A 19,557-nucleotide genomic window follows, 5' to 3' on the forward strand; every position below is an offset into this window, starting at 1 on the left:
TTTTCTGACTCTTATAGGATCCAATAGGTGCAGAAAACATCCCTAATCCCACTGACCACGCATAACACTTTTACAAAAGGGGATTCCCAAGACTTCCTCCTCAAGCTCAGTACTTCCGCCCCAACCCTCAGCAACTGCCCTCCTTCCTTAAAGTGGTTGGTTTTTCTCCAATTAAAACAATGCTTACTTATATTTCACTGGCAACACTTCTGACCAATCACAACGAACAACAGCTTACACTGTCACCTATATCCTAGATGAGCACTGCTCATTGTCAAACCACTCTTAACTCATTTAATTTCCTGCCTGCATGCTTCACTGCAGATGATGCATGTTCAAATTTTCATGACGTCATGTTTTCATTGAGTAGCACAGGAGAAGCCAAGCTGCCAGAAGGAGAAAGCAAATGTAGTGGAAAATGTAGGAAGAACAGTTAGTTCCTGCAACCTCTAATCAGCAAAACTGTTATACAGCATTAGACTGAATAAAGAAAGAAACTATAGCATTGCAAAAGTGAAGATAGAATTGATCAGTGAATGATCACTTTTAAAATTGCATAGAAATACATAAATCATTTTTGGCAAAATTTAATCATGGGTTCTTAGGTGTTATCATCCAAAAGAAAGGAATATTTTTCATATTATATACCACATTAATTAATGTACAAGGCAGTGCCTTGTTACATCTGTGTTACTTATGTACAAATGGTCAGCCTTTGTTCAAAGAACTTGACAGATACTGAAAAATGCTTGCTGGAGATTCTTAGCCTTGAGAAACATGAATAGTTCCAGGCTGTGTGGGTAGAAGTCATAAAACCGAGATTTAAATGTGGAATATCTTCTCATGAAAATTTCTTCCCCTCTGTTTAGAGGTTCTACCTTGAAAGAATCTGTTAGCTAAGCTACGAATACTATATCTGGGAAAAAAGCAGTGGTCCTTTCACAGGATAGACCTGCATCCAGTAAACATTTTGATCTACTTGAAGAGAGATAGGAAGTCCCCTTTATAGGGCAAGTCCTTGATCCAGGATATCTGAAAGAAAATTCACAAGTGAGAGAAATGTTCTTCATTTCAGAAATAAGCTGTATGAAGATCATCAGAAAGATAATTCCTTGCATGTATTTCCAACTGTGGACCAACAATAATTATCTCTTATTTCTAGGATCAGGTTTTTAATGTTCCTTATCAGTATGAAGGGCATGAGAGTACTTTACAGTTGGAATTTTTTTTCTTCACTGGGCTATTAGAATGCATGGGAAGATATTGATGAGAGGAGCAAGATACTAACAAAATTAACTATTTATTCATTTTAGCTGATAAAACACCTTTGGTTTTATACTACTATATTACTTTTTTGCTCATGCCAAACTAATACCAAAACAAATTTTGATCTAAAGGTAGTTTGCCAGAACAGAAAACCACATGTCTATTTAAGCTGAGTTTCAGAAAATGAAGAAAAATTATATAAGATTATGGCTTTAGTTTCAAGAAACACATTTTTTCATGATTTGTTTAGAGAAGACAGTTGCCCCAAATCTATGTTTATTTTGTAATAAAGGTCATGTATTACTTTTTAATATCACAAGTGAGAAAAGGGACATGCGTTTATTTAAAATTAAGGTTTTAGAAATATTTAAAATTGAACTATTCCAAACATTTATGGCAGTTTCCCCATAATTGTTTTCAAGCCACTAAAAACAAGAATTGTGATAAAAATAATATGTCAAATTAGCTAGAATGTTTTGGCAAGCTAAATAATATGTTTAGACTATACTAAATTAACCTGATCAATTTGAACAAAAAAGTGGGATACAAACAGAGCAAGCGAACATTAAATTGCCAGCGCTCATGAGAAGGGAGCAAAAAATATTCAGTTAGGTCAGTTTGGAGCATAATGACCATCGAACTAACTATGAGACACTTTATAGGAGAGTCCAATGGTGGAACATAGATGAAATAAACAAACAGAGTAAAATAATATAAACAGCAGTATATTAGCCAGAAATTCAAGATCTGCTTTTAGATAAAAATCTCTGCCTCTTTATATAATCACATATGAATATTATTCTCATACTGTAAAAACGGGCCTTACCTTTTGATGGTAAAAGGCCACACGTAATGTTTGGAAGGAGCTCAAGAGCCATAGGGGGTGGGGGTGGGGCTGTGATGCTACAAGTGGCTGGGGACAATTTTTTGTTTTCCTAGCTTTGGGGAGAGTTTGGAGGTGTATATTTGTTTTCTTAACCTACTTTAAGATTTGTGGCTTACACTAAAACTCTCATGTGGTTTCTGCCTCAAAATGGCAGTGAACCATATCATCAGCCATTGGAGTCAAAGGGGATCCTGGTTGCTACAGAAAAAGGGACTCAGAAACTACAGAGACCCTAGGCTGAAAGGCTCTTTAATATGTGAAGCAGAACTATTATCGTTTCCTTATTATTGAACAGAACCTACTACAAAACGTTGCAGTACAGTGTTTTTAAACAGGTTGGTACCTGGTTACTTTTTTCAGGATATTCCATTCCATCCCTTCATTTTTCTTCTTCAACAGTCAGAATTTGTGGCCACTGCTTAGTTGCTTTTTTTCCTCTTCTGCAAACTTTGGAAATCTTCACATTCTTCTGTTTGAATCATGCTCTTCGGGCCTCAAGGTACTACTACTCAGAGAATAAATTTCCTCTCAGTGTGTGGGCTGAAGAGTCAAACTTCTGGTCTGGATCAAAATTAGGAATTTTGAATGAAAATTCCCTTTGAAATATTGAAGTTAATTTTTTCCCATTAAGTGAAATGTATGGGCTTTGTTCCTCAAGTTGGACATTAGATGCATAATATTAGCTGACTATGTTGATCACAGTTTTGGTTTTGCAAATATTCCTGGTATTCCTAGCTTCTTCAACCATGTACTTTCAACATTACATATGTACAGAAAAATAGAACATGCAACTATCTCAATAGCTCAGTAATAATCCAAGACTATATTGGTGACCCGGGGGGAAAAAAAGCACAGCAAAGCAAATCCTTCATATGTGAAGTTAGCTTTAGTTCCGCTGTTATACAAACCCAAGCCCATCTCTATCAGATATTCACAGACATCACTTGCAGGATATGTTTTGGATAATTGTGGTTTGTATGGCTATCTAATCCTACTTTAAACAACAAACTATGGTTTTATTCTGGGTTGAATACTTTTACAAATCCTGGTCTGCTTAACCATGGCTTGAAATACCTGAACCTAGAATCTTACCTTGATTTATTCCCCCACCTCTTGCTTATCTACAAAAGCACTCAGCAAGCGCAGTTTTAAAAAAATGATCAGAAGAAGAAAAACCAGAATTCCTTTGGTTAAACTGCATTTTCCTGCCTTTCCCCAACTGCTTCATGTGCCAGGCAACATTTTCCTTTCTACGCTCTGCTTCTTCCTTGAGTACAAGATTATCAGATCTCTCCCTGCCCCCAACAAAATATCAATTTTTATAGAAGGCAAACTAGTGATGCACAATTATACAGGCAAAACACATAAAATCCCATACCGAGTTCCCATAAATGCATACACAAACAAAGTAAAACCTCAAAGATATGCAGGCAAACACATGCTACAAACAAACATTCCAAATATACATACAAACTGATACTCTATCTGCTCAAAAAAACCCCAACAAAAAAGCAAAAACCAAAACCAACTACACATATAGACTTCACCTCCACAAATGTATATACAAAACAAACCTAATTTAAAGAACTCAGAAGCATACACACAACACAACCAACAGCCACACACACATAAAAACCCAGCTCCCCAAGCTCCAACTTATGCACAGGCCAAACTGATTTTTCCAGCTTTGGGGTGTTTGGATACTAGGGAACAAATGGATAGGAAGCTGTCGAAACCATTACCTTGCATAGTTTGTTGAGCAATCTGGCTTGCTCAGCAAACCTTGATGACAAATCTTGACTTAGGATAATAAACATCAAAAGTGACTCCTTGCATTGCTTCCATTCCATTTTGGTCCAGACCAGTCAGGATCAAGCTTTTCACTTTTTTATTTTTATCTAGGTTTGGGGTCCTTTAGAAGGCTAACTTCTTGCCTTCTAAACAAAATGGCTTGCTTTCTCATTCATCTCACTCTACAACTCCTTTACTGCTATGACCCAAATGTGAAAAAACTAGCTTTACATGTTATAGTACTGTTTTCTGACAGAGCCTGAACTCCCATCAATGGCTGAGCTTCAAGATGCACTTTTCTCCACCTCCAATTTTTCCCTTGAAATAATTTTGAAGAGAAAAGCAGACACTTCACCTGGTATAGGGTGGAAGTTCCCATAGAAAGTGCTGTAATCTACAGGAAACAAAGAAGAGGAAGGCAAAAAGGACCTTACCCATTCCACCATTAATTTCTGGCCTCACAAACAAATGGAACTCCTTTACAGCAGACGCCAATAAACCACCTATTGCTACCATTAACAAAGGATGAAGTCATTACTTAGATAATTTAGTTTGGAATGGGAGCCATTATCACTTCCTTTTGAACAAAAACACACAAATGGTGTCACTATGATACAGTGGTTAGAATATACAATTTTTTACAGCTAGAGCACATCTAGAGTTTTGAGAGCATCCTATGGTTTTTTTGTCAAAATGATTCAAGTGGAGGCTTGCCTACTCACAAAATGGCTGCCATAGAGGCCATGGCTAGCCAAAAAACACATTTTTGGCAGAAGGCAAACTGATGTGGTTGCTCCCCATTAGCCTCCCAGGATGCTCTCTCTCTTTCAGCTCATCTTTTATCTTTTTTTGACAGGTGAATTACGTTTCCTGACAAACCTCCGGGTTATACCCACCCAGACTTTTTATTTTCTAAAGATGCTGTGGGGCCCAAAGCATCCTTGAAAATAAAGACAGATACTGTACTTGAAACTGGTGCTTTGCAGTCTACCATATTTCCAATTCATTTTTTATTTCAAAGAATGAAACTAGTGGGCACCAAAGAAAGTGTGCATGGGAATAGTGAGTATCCAACTGTCTACTCCTAGACTAGAAAAAGGAGAAGTCCAGACTCAATTCTGGATACAGCTGCTTGAGATAGTAACTAGCCAAAAACCACTCAGTCTAATGTACTTCACTGAGTAGTTCAGAGGACAGAGTGGGTAGGAAATATACGATCTCCTATCAAATACATATGCAACAGAGAGCTAATTTTTACATAATCTATAAGGAGAACAGAACATAAAATTTTATATTTATATCCAGTACAACGAAAATGTGCACTGATAACCTTATTAATATTGAATAATGTGTAATTTAGTAAGACACATCTGATTAACTGAGAAGCTCATACTCAATGTGGTCCTTGGCTTTGCACATTCAGGGCTTTTGCAGTAATATTACCCAGGATGGCATTTCAGTTTTCTTTTACAATTATTTTTAAAGAAGTGTTTTAAAAAGAGTTTTACAGTATCTTTTTTCCGAGTGGAATCATATACTTCTGTCAGTGGAAGTAGTTTCAGCTTATGGCATAGGAACTGGGATGCTGCCCCTCCATACACCCTCAAACTCTGTACTGAGTCTCAATGCAGCAGATTTTGAGGGTACATAGAAAACTGCCTTCCCTAACCAAAACTGTCACACATTGCAAGCAAGCATTTGAATCCTAAGTTCCAGACAGATCTCTCTTTTGTACATAACATAAACAGTACCAAGGTTGTTGTCATAATAGATATTTATTTATTACTTTCACCAAAAATTTATGTTTAGAGTTAAAACAAAATAGCTACACGCATGCAATAACATACCTTACTTCCACCCAAGTACACAATTATAAATATCCCACCCCTATGATAAAACATTCACATATTTATGCTACAAATGCAGTGTAATTATATGACAAGACAAGCAACTTGTATAAAAATCCCAAGATAACTAGAAACACTGAACAGCTTTATCTCCTTGGGGAAGTTTGCTGCAAAGCAAAATTTAGACATGTTTTCCCACAGAGGCATGACAATTGACATCAATATGCATAAAGACATCAGTTCCCTGAGTGGTGCCAGATTAAGAGATCAGATACTGCAAATATAGTTTGGAAGAGGACATAAACCAGTAATTAAGTGCACGCTTGTGGTTCAGTTTTACTTCTCAAGAAATATCCCAGCTCTAGTGTTTTCAAAATGCTACCCCAAGTCCATAAGAAAACAGTAAGAAATACATCCTTTAATTATTAATGGTAAATACAGAAGGGAAAAAAAAGGAAGGACAGGGAAAATATGGGACAAGATTAGAGATGTGAAACTTTAGTGATCCAAAAACCTAACGAGAGACATCTGTAGTGGAAAGTAAAGAAACCTCAGGGGACCAAGAAACAAGAGCCTGGAGGCTCAAGTCACCTCTTGTTTACAATTTTGGCAATGGCACTTTACAATGTTTTGTGGACACTTGCCAAATTACTGCTTGTTTCTTATGCTTAAAACAACATTGAAATTATCACCGCTTCTTTGCACAGAAAAAGCAGCTAATTGACCCGAGGATCCTAATAATTATTTCTTCAACATTTTGCAGGTCAAGGGATGTAGAACAAATGGCATTTTAGGGATATCTTCGTGTGAGAAAGGATATGGGAAATTAAGACTACTACTATCTAGTGATAATTAAATGAGGTAGAGCTGGGGAAAAATCCTGGCTTCTTCACCACTTCAATTTGATTGGACTTAGAAATATTGATTTTTCCCTCCAGCTCTATTCAAGATCATTAGTGAAGGATTGATAGTTTCAATAAACGTGCATTCTTTCTCTGTGGCTATACTGTCCTCTGAACGGAATGCATTACTGAGGCCAGCCATAAATATTCAGCTGTTAGTATATACGAAACAGCTAGGTATTATATAAATCCTATTTTCCTTATGTAAGAAAAAAGTCACTATAAAAAAGTAGAACAACTAATGACAGGTAGAGATTCATTTTAACTGATGTAAATTGGAAGGAAAAAAGTGCACATATTAAATTCTCCCTATATGGAAACCTGAGAAATTAAGTATCTGTTACATGTAACTGAGGATCTATTGTCCTTCTTTACAGATAAAAAGAACAGATGAAGGAGCAATATGCAACTTTTCTACACAGGGTCACTTTTTTGCTCTTAATTTTTTGTAATATATATTGAAATTACTGGTTAGCTCTAATTGGCATAAAGAGATGAAGGAGATCAAGTAACTGGAAGCTAAAAAAGCAGCAGACACACATTAAAAAAACATGAAGAAATAAGAGACAGTATTGATTTTAATAAGACTAATTTAAATGAGTTAGAAACGTGCATTGTTAAGAACTCCTCTCTTTAGTTTGCATCACGATGAAGTCACAATGTTGTAGTTCATTTAATATTTTTTCCAATATTCACCAAACAGAAAAGTATGCTCCTGTTAAAGTGCAGCTGTTATGTTCTCTGTTCTCCAGAGAAGAGGCAGCAGCATCCCCAATTATCCGTTAGAGGTATCAGATGAGCTTTTGTCAGCATAGCAATAAAGGCTACTATCTCTCCATACACTAGGCAAAACCCTACCTGTGTTTTTTGATGCCATTTGATAGTGTCTCTCGATTTTTATGTGCTTTTTCTTCAGACATGTTAGATGTTATGGTGTCACTAGAGTCCTCGCTGTCTTCAAATGAGAAGCTGGTCACCGTTTCAAATCCAGTAAATGATTTTTCAGATTCTGAATCTGCAAGATAGGGGAGCATCAATTTATCAAGCCTCAAGGCTAGTGTTTCACAGGCTAATGGACACTATCTTCATACAGAGCACAGAAATTTAATAGCCTATCAGTGTGATACTGATGGCAGCATTTGACCAGTCAAAGCAGCGTGACTGGAGGTTGCAGAACATGTGGTGGTCAAATTGTTCAGCACCAGGGATTATTACTTGAGGTTTCATGTGAGTAGGTACAGCCACGTCACAGAACCATAGCTTTTGAAGGGACCACTTAGGCTATTGAGACCAATCCCTGCTCAACATAGGGATCCAAATTAATGCCAAAATCCAAATTAAAATATTCCCAAGAGGCGGCAGTTCAGCCTCTACTTGACAATATCTAGCCAGGTTATCACTTCCCTTGAGAAATGATTCCATTGTCTAACTGCACTTGGTACAGTTCTCTAATCCAAGAATAGAGAACCATTCTTTGCCTTTATTCCTTTCTTTATTTCTCAATCACAGAATTATAGAATGTATGAGTTGGACAATTTTTTATAGATAATCTTAGTCCCTTGCCAGTGTAAGAATTCACAAAACCATCTCTGTCCAGCCTCCATTTTGCCAAGGGGGATGGAGTTCCAAAAACCAGAACAGAAACTCAGCTGGCCACAGGAAATCTCTGGAAATGCTTATTTCCGCTAAAAGGAAATCACTGAAAGCGCACCCAAACTTTGTACTTGCCATATTCACTGAATCTGCAAATGATTGTGTATACACAGTAAGTGTGCATTTGGCTGCAGAAAGATGCATTGTTTAGTTTTGTACCATGTTGCAGTTGTGTCAGCTTCTACTTACTTAGAGAATTATTGAAACCCATAATTTGACCAGGGCTTCCTAAAATTTTGCACAAAACTGTGCCTCCCATGAACTGGACATAATGCTTCTTTTAATGCACTGCATTGGTCTTTCTAACTCTGCATCCCGCTACTTCCTCATGTTCAGCTGATAGCCAATAGTAAACCTAGATCCTTTTTGTATATAATGCCATGAAAATACTAGCACGTTTTACCCATTCCTCTAGAGAAGACTGGATGACACATGCAACATACCACATTTCTCAGCCATGGTAAGGCAACACAAAGTGGTCTTAGGGCAGTGTTTGTTCTGTTCCTTGGCTGCTCCCTTCTTAATTGCTGCCCTCAATTACGGTTACAAGTTATTCCGGCACCCCATTTGCACTAACCATGTTCCTTTTAAGTAGACTGGGATCAGACTGCATCCCAGTTCAAATAGTCTGAGAAAAGTTGTTGTTCACACAGGAAATCTGTATTTCACTTTCTAGGTGTTATTTCTCACAAGTAGGCATGTTACCCATTAAATATTAAAAGATATATATTCAAATATAGGTATTTCCTGGCTTAAACATTTTCAACACATAGCTATTATCTTTTGTTAAAAAAAATGATCCAGCAACAAAGGAAAGAAATTCAGTTGTACAAATTAAAGCAAGTAATTTCAACCAAGAATAAATCCAAATCAGCAACTCAGGTCAAATACTTATTTTACTCATACTGTATCAAGGGCAGCATAACGTACATGAAAAAATGTTCCCATCAGTGAAAGCAATTATAATTTTTGCATTAGCACAGTGCATGATCAGTATTGTAACAGAAATGGAGCATCCTTTGATTATTTTCCTGAAATAGGCTCAGCTAGGACCAAAACACCACAGAATCATAACCAAGCTCAGAAGCTGCCAGCAGCAGATGCCACTACCATCCATAAGCAGCTGGGCCAAGTAGACAGCTTAGGAACTGGACAGTCACTGCCTATTCAGAACCGATTATACCCACATGTTAAAAAATGTGAACAAAGTTCTGCCATTTGTATACAGTCAAATAGTCACATATGCTACTTTTACACTCATGTGTTAGGATATAAAAAGAGAAGGATCTATCAGATAAGCAACCCTCCTTTTTCATCAAGTATAATTACTGTATACACACAGATATCCACAGAGGTTTTTGTTTTTAAAACAAAAATCCTTGTCTAGGATAGTCCAGTTGAATAAATGCTAACTCAATTCCCTCAAAGTTTGTGTAAGTAGTTGTTTATAATATTAAAAGCATTTTAAAAATGCTTAAAATAATTATATATTTGGAGAGAAGTTGACAAGTAAAAATAGGGACTGAATTAAAGAGAACACAAACAAGATACCAGCAGGTTCACAATGAAAAGATTAACAAGCAAGCTGTTTTAGATACTGTTTAAAAGGAGAAAACTGACATAAAGAAATAAAGAAAACATCTTTCCAATAAGGGACCAAAGACCTGAAACAATACCATTGCTTGTTGACCATTCTTTGGCCAACAGTAATAGATTCAAAATTATCCTCGGAGACTCCAGTAATGACAAGACCTGCAGCAGCTGAACACCATTTAAAGAAATATGAGTGACAGTCACCTGAGCAAATCAGAGACTGCCTTGGCAGGCAGGTGATTAAAAAAATACACTAGAACTAGCCCCTTCCCAGCTAGTGCTCTTATTCAGAGTGCCACTCAAACATAATGTCCTGTCCTGTTGCTTATATATATTTTTCCCAATGAAACCAGTATATGACACTAACTTTCCAGCTGATCCACTGCTTTTACAATTGTGGGTAGAAGGACTGAACTAGAGGTGGGGAAGGAGGTAGTGGAGACAGATTGGCCTTTAGGAGACCAGGTAAGGGAACAAGGTTGACCGAAAGGTTCAGATACAGGGTTACTGCAAACCTTGAGGTGCCTCTGATGTACTGACTCTCATACTATCATAACCATTTAAGAAGACGTGAAGTAAGTGGCAACTGTTCACAATGGTACCGTTTATAGACCAGGCTTTAGGTCAAGAACATACCTCTTTCCCCAAGAGACAAACTTGATTTTCAGCTAGGAACTACACTCACCAAATCAGTTGTTTGGGCCAGGTATAAACTAAATGGAATGGATGTTTATTTAATTAAATATGGTTAGTGAAACTATTCTTCATTCATCTATTTAACAATGCCCCCCTTCTGTCACATTAAAAATCACAACTTGAAAACATTTCTGGAAATCTCTGGGGGATCTATCAAGGTTTTCCAGGATTTCATATTGGCCTAGGCTTCAAATTGCCATTCCTCTGTTCTGAATTGTGAATCACAGGTAATGTGCTCTTAATACATAGTGTGTTAAATCTAAATAAAACTTCTTTCAAATCTAACCAAAAAGTCAGATTCTTTTATTCAAAATTTCATGAAGGTGCACACAACCAGTGCTTTTGTTCCTGGCCTTGCTTCCAAATAGGCTTCTTTCCACAGAACAAAATGGAGCCTAAATAGACATCCTGAACTGCCACCAAGATGACAATAAGCAAAGAATAAGCCAAACTATGCCTGTCCAGAGAGGTAACATATTTGGGCTTTTCTGCAACAAATTTCAATAACAACAGCAACATTTGAATCTGATAAGTGATTCAACTAAAGTTAATCTGATACATTTTAGTAATATAATCTACATGTTATAATCTGTTCTCATAAATTCAATGTCACTTCTTAAGTTGATGCCTGAGATGGTACTTACTATACATAGCTTTTGAATCTCACTCATCAATTCCTTTTTTATTGTGCTCTCAATTTGCATTTAATAAATTGAATGAGGATTATAGATAGCAATGAACCCAGGTACAGTATAGCTTTTGTAGGAACTGATAATATATTCATGATTTATGTTTCCATCTCCCATCAAGTACAAAATTTCTTGCTCTGTTGCTCTTCATCCTCAACTTTTCTTACATTTGCCATATTTGTCTCTGCTGAAATATTACAAGATTTATATATTGATGTATATATAAATGTATATCCACTACTGTACACTAACCTCTATCTGTCTATCAATCAATCAATCACAAAGGCATCGCTACAATATATTTTGACACACTTACCTGATATAGCATCATAGAACTGTTCCTCACTAAGGATGCTCAGGGGGGGTGACCCTTTGACTAGCGATTGTTCTAATTCATGGTGTTCAGTGGCTAGTGTTTCTAGAGCTTCAGATAAGATCTTGTTTTTCTCTTGCTCGTGCTCCAGTTTCAGATTCCTTACCTATAAGTAGAAACACATATGAATAAAATTTCATCTCTCCCAAGAACGTGAGACTAAAAGCTATTTCAAGAATAGGCTCCAGTTTGCAACCAAACCATGTCAACAAGCCCTTAAAAAGCAGATAAGAAACATGAGGTATATTATGCAGTTGCTTTATGATCTTGTCATACTGTACCATTTCAGAACATTACAAAATTTAAGAAAAAGACTTGACTAGGTCAAAACAGACAACTAAATTTAAGGCATTATGAAAAGTAATACATGCTTGCACAGTTAAATTATACAGTTATTAACAGCTCTAGGTAATTCACCATAGTGAATTTCGAGCCCCCCAGATGGCATTTATCTCATGCTTTCACAAAGCAAAGTCATTTTGCACATTAGCAATTTGTAAAACAAACACCACCACCCTTCTAGTTTACAAACACTAGAAGGCCTTGAGTGACTAATTCAACTCTAAATAAACTTTTTATCACTCACAGATTGGGTCACATTTTTACTTGAAGATCAGTTTTACAGAATGGGCCAATTCCTTGAATATACTACCCACAAGAAAATTTTCTGCCAGAATTTTTAATATGCATACCGAGGATACAGTCACTCTCATACTTCATAGCAGAGTCATTTTCCAAATCATAATGTGGTATACGTGGTATTATCATTGAACATAGTCTGAAAAATTCAATTTGTTTTGAATTCAGTTGCCTAGCTTTTACTGACTTGAACTATATTATGCTAATATTGTAAATAAGCATTATTACCTGGCAGTTAACTACCAAGCTCTATTCAGAATGTTGGTACTGACTTAAAACTGTCAAGAGGTAGCCCAAGATATCCTAGATACTTTAGAAGCTTCCAGTATGTTGTGTCCTATAGGGAAGCTCTATTTCAAATTGTTTTATATGCAGATGTAAAATTGCAATTTCCAAATGTAGGATCTTTTCTGTAATGGTACCTTCTACTTCTGGAATTCCACAAGACCCACCTCTGACTGGCTTTGACAGTACAGGTTTACACTGTTTCTATGCATTTTAATAACACAAGAACAGGTTTATTCATGATAAATTTAAACTTATGCTTTAAGCCTGGCTTATTTAAGAAGCATAAGCCCTTGCCTTTGTTTATATAAACTAGCCTCAAGGTAGTTCACTATACAAAATATTAATTTTTATAATATTCTAAAAACATAGTAATTCAAACAAGCTATTCATTAAAAACTCAAAAATGTAGGGAGAACTTAATTTGATGCCTAAGTTGTAACAACTAGATAAATATTGCTGGAGAAGCTATTTTAAAGTCAGAATGCCATCACAGAAAAGACCGTTTCCCTGTAGCCATCCATATAACTTCTGAATAGGGATTTTGAAAAAATATTGGTAGATTGGAACAATGAAAAGGAACTGAAATTCAATGGATGCTGATAAAGGAGTATGAAATTGGAAAGAATGTCTTGATTAGGAGTAAGGCAAGGAGAGTTTGCTCATAGTTCTTGGAATAGCAGAGTTACAGATGTTTAGTTTTTCTGTCTTGGCTATTATATAAGATGGCAAAAGTCAAGAGCTCTGAGATCAGAGAAGAAGGGATTCAACTAGCACTTCATAATGATTTCATTAATTCTCCAAACTATGATTTGCAGAATAGTGAATAAACACTCTATTTGCATATTCCATTATATTCTGCTTCCATATTCCCAGTGTACTTTATTTTCTAAATTAATCAGCCTACAGTTTACCATCAGATCTAAACCAATAAACAACAGTTTGAGTTTTGGCTCCAAATCAGGCTTGTAAGCAGGGTCTGAACCTAGTTTAAATTCAGAAAAAATAGCAAACTGCAACTTGATTAAGAATTAAGCCTTGAATGTGTGGAAACAGTACACATGCATTTATAATCTTTTGATACAGCCACTGAAGTAATAGTTCTATTTTCCTACCTCTAGCAATGTTTTAAGTCTTCAACTGCTGCCCCTGTCAACCTATTCTATAAAGCTCTGAGCAGAAATAATTCATAAAGGTCCATTTTCAGGCCAACAATATGATAATCCAAACATAGCAAGCATCCACCCTGTTTTCTCCACATAATCATATATTTGAATATATGATTCACTAAGCAGAAAACATGATATTCTTTAGTCACCGTTACCAAAAAAAAAAAAAAAATCTGATAACAAAAGTTAAAGCCAAGTTCAAATTCAGACTCACACTACCTTTTGGTTAAAAAAGTGGTTCTAATTTTTGTATCAAGTAGTTACTAATTGGAGAAAATTTTACTCCATTTCACTAAAGGGTGCAAATAGTATTAATTATACTACTACCAGCAAGAGTTATAAACCAGATGTTATGAGTCCTGGGTATATTCTAGTGCATTAGTGGGCAATGTGTTAGAGTGCACCTCCCACAATGGCCATGTTAACAAAGGCTTCTGGTATAAATTCAACAACTTCCACACAATCCCAAACTGGTCATATCTGCTCTAGTAAATACTTTTATTTCCTATTATATTAACCTTGAAAATAAAGAATTTGTGTCTGTGCATTATGAGATTTTTTTCTTCAAATATACAGTATTGTAGGCTACTAGAAGACATAACCAAAGAACTATACTGTATGTCTGTCTTGCAAATGAATCGCTTTTCATTATTGTAACTCTAAATGAAGGATTTCAAGTAGCAATGCTAAAAAGTGCAATCTGAAAGATGGGAAAACTGCTGCTGCTTAAGCTGGATCAGGAGCCCTGTAATCTGTTAATAAAGTTTTGTATATCCATCCAAGGAATGAAATACAAGATTAAGACAAAGCAATTTTCAAACAAACGTGCCATGTATAGTATTGTGTCCCAGAATTATCATTTTCTAGTACAGAGGATTGTGACATCTGAAATCAGTTCAAGATAAGCACAACAAATTAAAATACTCCAAGCAGGTTTTTGAACACCCCTATTTCTCAGAGGATAAATTTTAATCTCATTAGTGCTAGACTGCACTAGCAAAGATTCATCAGCAAAGATAATATAAAGTCCAATGAATACAGCTGGATTTCTGGATAGATTACCATCTGGGTAGTAAGTCTGGTGATCAACTAAGTATTATTCATCTTTTCAGCCAACAGCTGAAACAGGATAAAAGTAATTCATATCCATATTCATGAAGCTGTAACATTAACCTGTACAACTGCTGTTGCAATACTAGTCGATTTTTATTTCTAGGAAAAGTTTAAACAGTGGAAGTTCAACAAATGTGATCAAACCTATATGTGTATATCAATTTTATGACAAAACAAAACTTGTATGCAATTCATTTTACATGTTGCTAATGAAATACAAGTTGGATGAAAATGAAATGAATTGAAAAAAAAAAGCTTCAGTTATTTCTTGGCTTAGGTGACTATATCCTTATACCAATATATCTTTCAGAGTCCTTGCTAAGTGTTGAGAAAGAAAGATCCTTAAAGCATATGATATTCATAGCTAGATTTTATTCTAGGTAATACAATAAATACAATCAATAACCCTAAATAATACAATAAATCAGGAGAATAAACATGTTAGAGATGGCTTCATTTGGTTTTCTAGCTCTGAAATATTTTTTTACAGACCATACGATCAAGAAGGTAAGTTAGAAGTTTCTCTCTTTTTAAACTCTTAATGCCTTTTATGGCACCTTTTAGTATATTCTAAACAACAATCCTAGAAGACAGGATTGGGAAAAAATAAATATATTAATTATTTACAAAGTTTTAGAACTACTGAAACAAGAATATTGTCTTTACATAACACATTCGTGTACTGGAACACTTCTATTACCTGGTGCTTTATTTATTAATTTAGATTTCTATCCCACCTTTATTTTCTTAAAACTCAAGATGGTATACATATTGCCTCCTCCTACTTTCCCCACAACAAAACTCTGTGAGGTAGGCTGGGCTGAGAGAGAGTGACTGGCACAAAGACACCCAGCCAGCCTCTGTGCCTAAGGATAGAGTTGAACTCATGGTCTTCTGGTTTCTAGTACAAGATAAAACAAAATGAATAAAAACTAGTCTCTGCTTCCAAGGAACCTACAGTTTGAAAAGAGATATTGGAATGCAGAACATTAAAAAAAGCTGTAAAATAATTAATGGGAATAAATATAAATATTGGCTAGGGTTGAGAGGGTTAAATGAGAAGGACAGTGACCTCATGAACAATTTTAAAGCAGATCAATTTGCCTTAGGATCATTTTCTGGTAAGCACTAAATCATGTCCAGATGCACGGAATTTATGATGCATGCAATCTGAAAGAGATGCATGCACATACTGTGGGAGTTTGTTGCCATCTGTGGCTTCCCATCATATGCACATAATCCAGGGTATAATCAGTCTCTCTGGGCAAACTTCTCAAATGCCATCCCACCCCCCACCCCCAACGGTGAGAGAGCTCAAATGCCCAGCCTTCACCAGACTGTGAAAAAGGGAAGAGGAGGATTACATGCCCAGCTTTTTTTTTGCTGCAGTAGAAGGCCTGGGTTCTATGAAGGTCTCCCTACACCTCTTTGGACAATCACCCAAAGTGTCCCTTCTACTCTTCCATACCATACCATACATATGTACCATACATATGCACAGCAGTCCTGCATCTCCTCTCAGAAGACCGTTCCTCCCACTCAGGCATCTTAAAGTCTATCTTAAGTATACCCCATCTGGGCTGCAAAAGTCTGGACAACCACTAATTGGAAGCAAATATTTTCCATCTCTCTCTGCTTCTATCTATTGGTCATCTGAATTTCTGCAGCCTGGATATGGTAGCCCAACATTAGGTTTGTTGAAGGAGTGAGGCATGGTGTGACCCCCCTAAGTGACTGCCTTTCCTGCCTCCTGTATATTTACACCACTGCACATAATGTAAAGAAAGATATGTTATCATTTGTAGTGAAACAATTGCCTTACAATAAGTAGTATCTAGGTAAGAAATTTTTTATCAAAGAAATAGCTATAAGACATCAGATCTACAAAAAACATACAAGAAACCTATTATATTAACCTGAAGGCCAACATCTTCCATCATTTGCCTGCTACCAGTCAAATCTGCCAGCCAACCATGAACTACTAATCTGTGAATGCGCCATATGATTCATGAATGTTAGCATACTGCTTCAGAATCTGGGGGTTCTACTTAACTGTTATGCAAATTATCATCAGTAGATATATTCACTCAAAACTGCTTCAAGATAATTTTGAGAAGCTTCTGTTATCTAGAGCACTAAGTAAAAGAAAAACCTTTGCAGAGGAGGCAAGGAAGACTAATTTCAAAACAATGTCAAGGAAACTGTATGGATAGAAGCAGCACAAGCTGTGTGCAACTCAAGCACATCTTTATCTTTTTTAGTGGTGAGAATACAATATCAGAACAGGACTGGGGAGACCTGAATAAAAAAATCTCCAATCAGCCACTTGCTTTTGGTCCATGCACTATCTCCTAAATGAATCTATTTCCCAGAATTGTCCTAAGTATAAAATTGAGAGTGGGAAGTTAAAGATGAGAAGTCAGTGCAGCAGGTGGAAAGAGAAGGCAAAATGTATAAGTGATTGCAGAAAACTACAGTGGATTTTTTTAACAAGCAAAGCAGTCAGTACTTCTCATTCTTTGTTTCAATTCTCTAATCTGGAAAAAAATGTCATTTCTATGAAAAACTCTAGCAAACAGAAACTATGAAGATTAAGATTGTAATTCTAAACACATTTACTTCCCCAAGATTCTGAAATCACAGATGAAAGCCTTTGAGAGGACATTGGTTTTTTACTTGATTTTTCCTCTATAATCAGAGTGAAATGAAACTGACAGCTTTCTAGCTTTCACTTCAATATCCCTGTTTCAGGCTTCCAACAATTTTTTTAAAAAATCACAGTAAGCTCAATTCCTGGTGACTGCATCTACAGTATATACAATTTATTTTAAGGTCTGTGTGTACAGCTTTCAAAAACTAATTAGTACAGCCAAATTCTACAGTCCCAATACATCTGATAACCTATTTATCACTACCAATATATTCCTATAGCAATATGACCAAATAATCGGTGCTAATATTGAATTTATCTTTATAATGTCTTGCAGTTCTACTTGAAGGGAGACGAACAATATGACCGTGTGTTAACCAATTAACCAACACCACATATAATGAAACAGCCAGCACGGTAAGTCTGTCTGTCTTCGCTGCTAAGATTCTGGAGCTTTGTTTATACCCAATTACTTGATTTTACAGTAGCAGCTCTTGGCTGTCAACACATGTGTTAAGGCTATATACATTTTATGTAAACTAACCCAAACAGATATTTTTTTTTTAAAGCATCATGGCTCCAGTGCAGAGAAGAATAATTAATTCCAATGTCAAAGGAAATCCCAGAAGGCAGCTAGGAACTTTCAAGCAGTTACAGGAAACCGACCCCAATGCAAACTAGCTCCTCAGTTTTAGCACGACTTTCCAGGCTAGGAAAAGGCTCGAGCAGAACTTCTCCAAATAACGATAACATCGCGCCCAGGCCTCCCAATTATGCCAGTCCCTAAGTCTATCGCTTCGTTCCCCCCCCCCCCCGTCTCTTCCTAAGAGCAGCTTCTCCACTACCAGCACAAAGTACCGAAGAAACACTCGCACCGGACGCCGAGGCAGACCTACCGTCCTTCCCCGGCACGCAAATTATCGCGTCACAACGCCGCCCCGGCCAGCACTCGCTCCTCCAACTTCGTCAGGACATCGCTGGCCCCGCGCGCAGCCCGGAGGGGTCTCTTGCTGCCCGCCGCCGCGACTTTCTCGGTTTGCGCCTCCTCTACAGACCGGAGCCGGAGCCGGCCCCGTCGCCGCTCCCGGACCAACACCTCTGCAGGGCTTATCGCGAGAGCCAACCGAGCCAGTCCCCCGAGCCCGCCGCGGACTCGCAGCAGCAGCAGCAGCAGCAGGAGAGGGTGGAAAGCTCGAGCAGGGTCCTGGCGCGCGGTCTGCCCTTAAGCCGGCGAGAAGGGGCGGTGATGTAAGCCGGCGCCGTTCCAGCTTAGTTAGGATGCCTGCAGTTGCACCACATACGGCCGGTAAAGCCCCGGACCCAGCACCGCCACTCAGATGCCGCTTGTGCGCTGCCAGGCAGTCCCAGCTCCTCTGGGAGCTGGCACGCGCGAGCCGGAGCGCGACGCTCTTAAGGACTTAACTCCCTAAGGGCAAGAAACAGCGGGCCGGATGCACCAAGAAATTGGATACCTGAAGCCTCGTCACCCAATAACCCAAGTTCGGACTGAAATATTTCTGCCGGGTCCTAAAGGATACAATATACAGACATAGCAAACCTCATGGAAGCACCTGCTTTCTGGATAAGAATTTCCCGTGTCTCCCTTAAAGGGACCCAAGGTAATTTATTTAGGAGCACCAGGGTTCCTCTCCCTGTCGCTTTAGAGGACAGTAAGTCGGCTAAAGATCAAACCACTTGCTTTTGAGTATGCATGCAGAGGAAAGTTATCTGAAGGCTATCTTAAGAGCTGGCCCCATCACCACCATAATTATGGAACTCTAGCATAATCACCATGCAGGCATATGATTTAAAGCAGTGTTTCCCAACCCTGGCAACTTTAAGATGTGTGGACTTCAACTCCTAGAGTTCCCCAGCCAGCTGGGGAACTCTGGGAATTGAAGTCCATACATCTGAAAGTTGCTGAAGTTGGGAAACACTGATTCAAAGGCAGGCAATGCCATTCAAATAAAAGCTTTCTCATCAGGGCTCCAGAAAGAGAGGGTGC

The 19,557-nt window shown here is 37.5% G+C and overlaps 1 protein-coding gene across 8 annotated transcripts in view; it reads right to left on the bottom strand.

Annotated features, from left to right (window-relative positions):
- OSBPL1A (oxysterol binding protein like 1A) overlaps window positions 1-19,557 on the bottom strand; it is a 73,249-nt gene that overhangs the window by 24,970 nt on the left and 28,722 nt on the right. For 7 of the 8 annotated variants that reach the window (XM_025166483.2, XM_007427950.3, XM_025166481.2 and 4 more), the window contains 2 exons: window positions 11,640-11,802; window positions 7,551-7,707 (listed from right to left, as the gene is read on the bottom strand). In XM_025166483.2, coding sequence (XP_025022251.1) covers window positions 7,551-7,707; window positions 11,640-11,802 — 320 coding nt within the window. Of the gene's footprint in view, window positions 1-7,550; window positions 7,708-11,639; window positions 11,803-18,448; window positions 18,742-19,557 lie in introns of those variants that run through there. The other variant, XM_088130884.1, reaches the window with a different exon arrangement.

The sequence above is a fragment of the Python bivittatus genome, unplaced genomic scaffold (genome assembly GCF_059951505.1).
Source record: "Python bivittatus isolate LINGU-HERP-01145 unplaced genomic scaffold, Pbiv_v1 ctg000840_np1212, whole genome shotgun sequence".
Taxonomy (NCBI): domain Eukaryota; kingdom Metazoa; phylum Chordata; class Lepidosauria; order Squamata; family Pythonidae; genus Python; species Python bivittatus.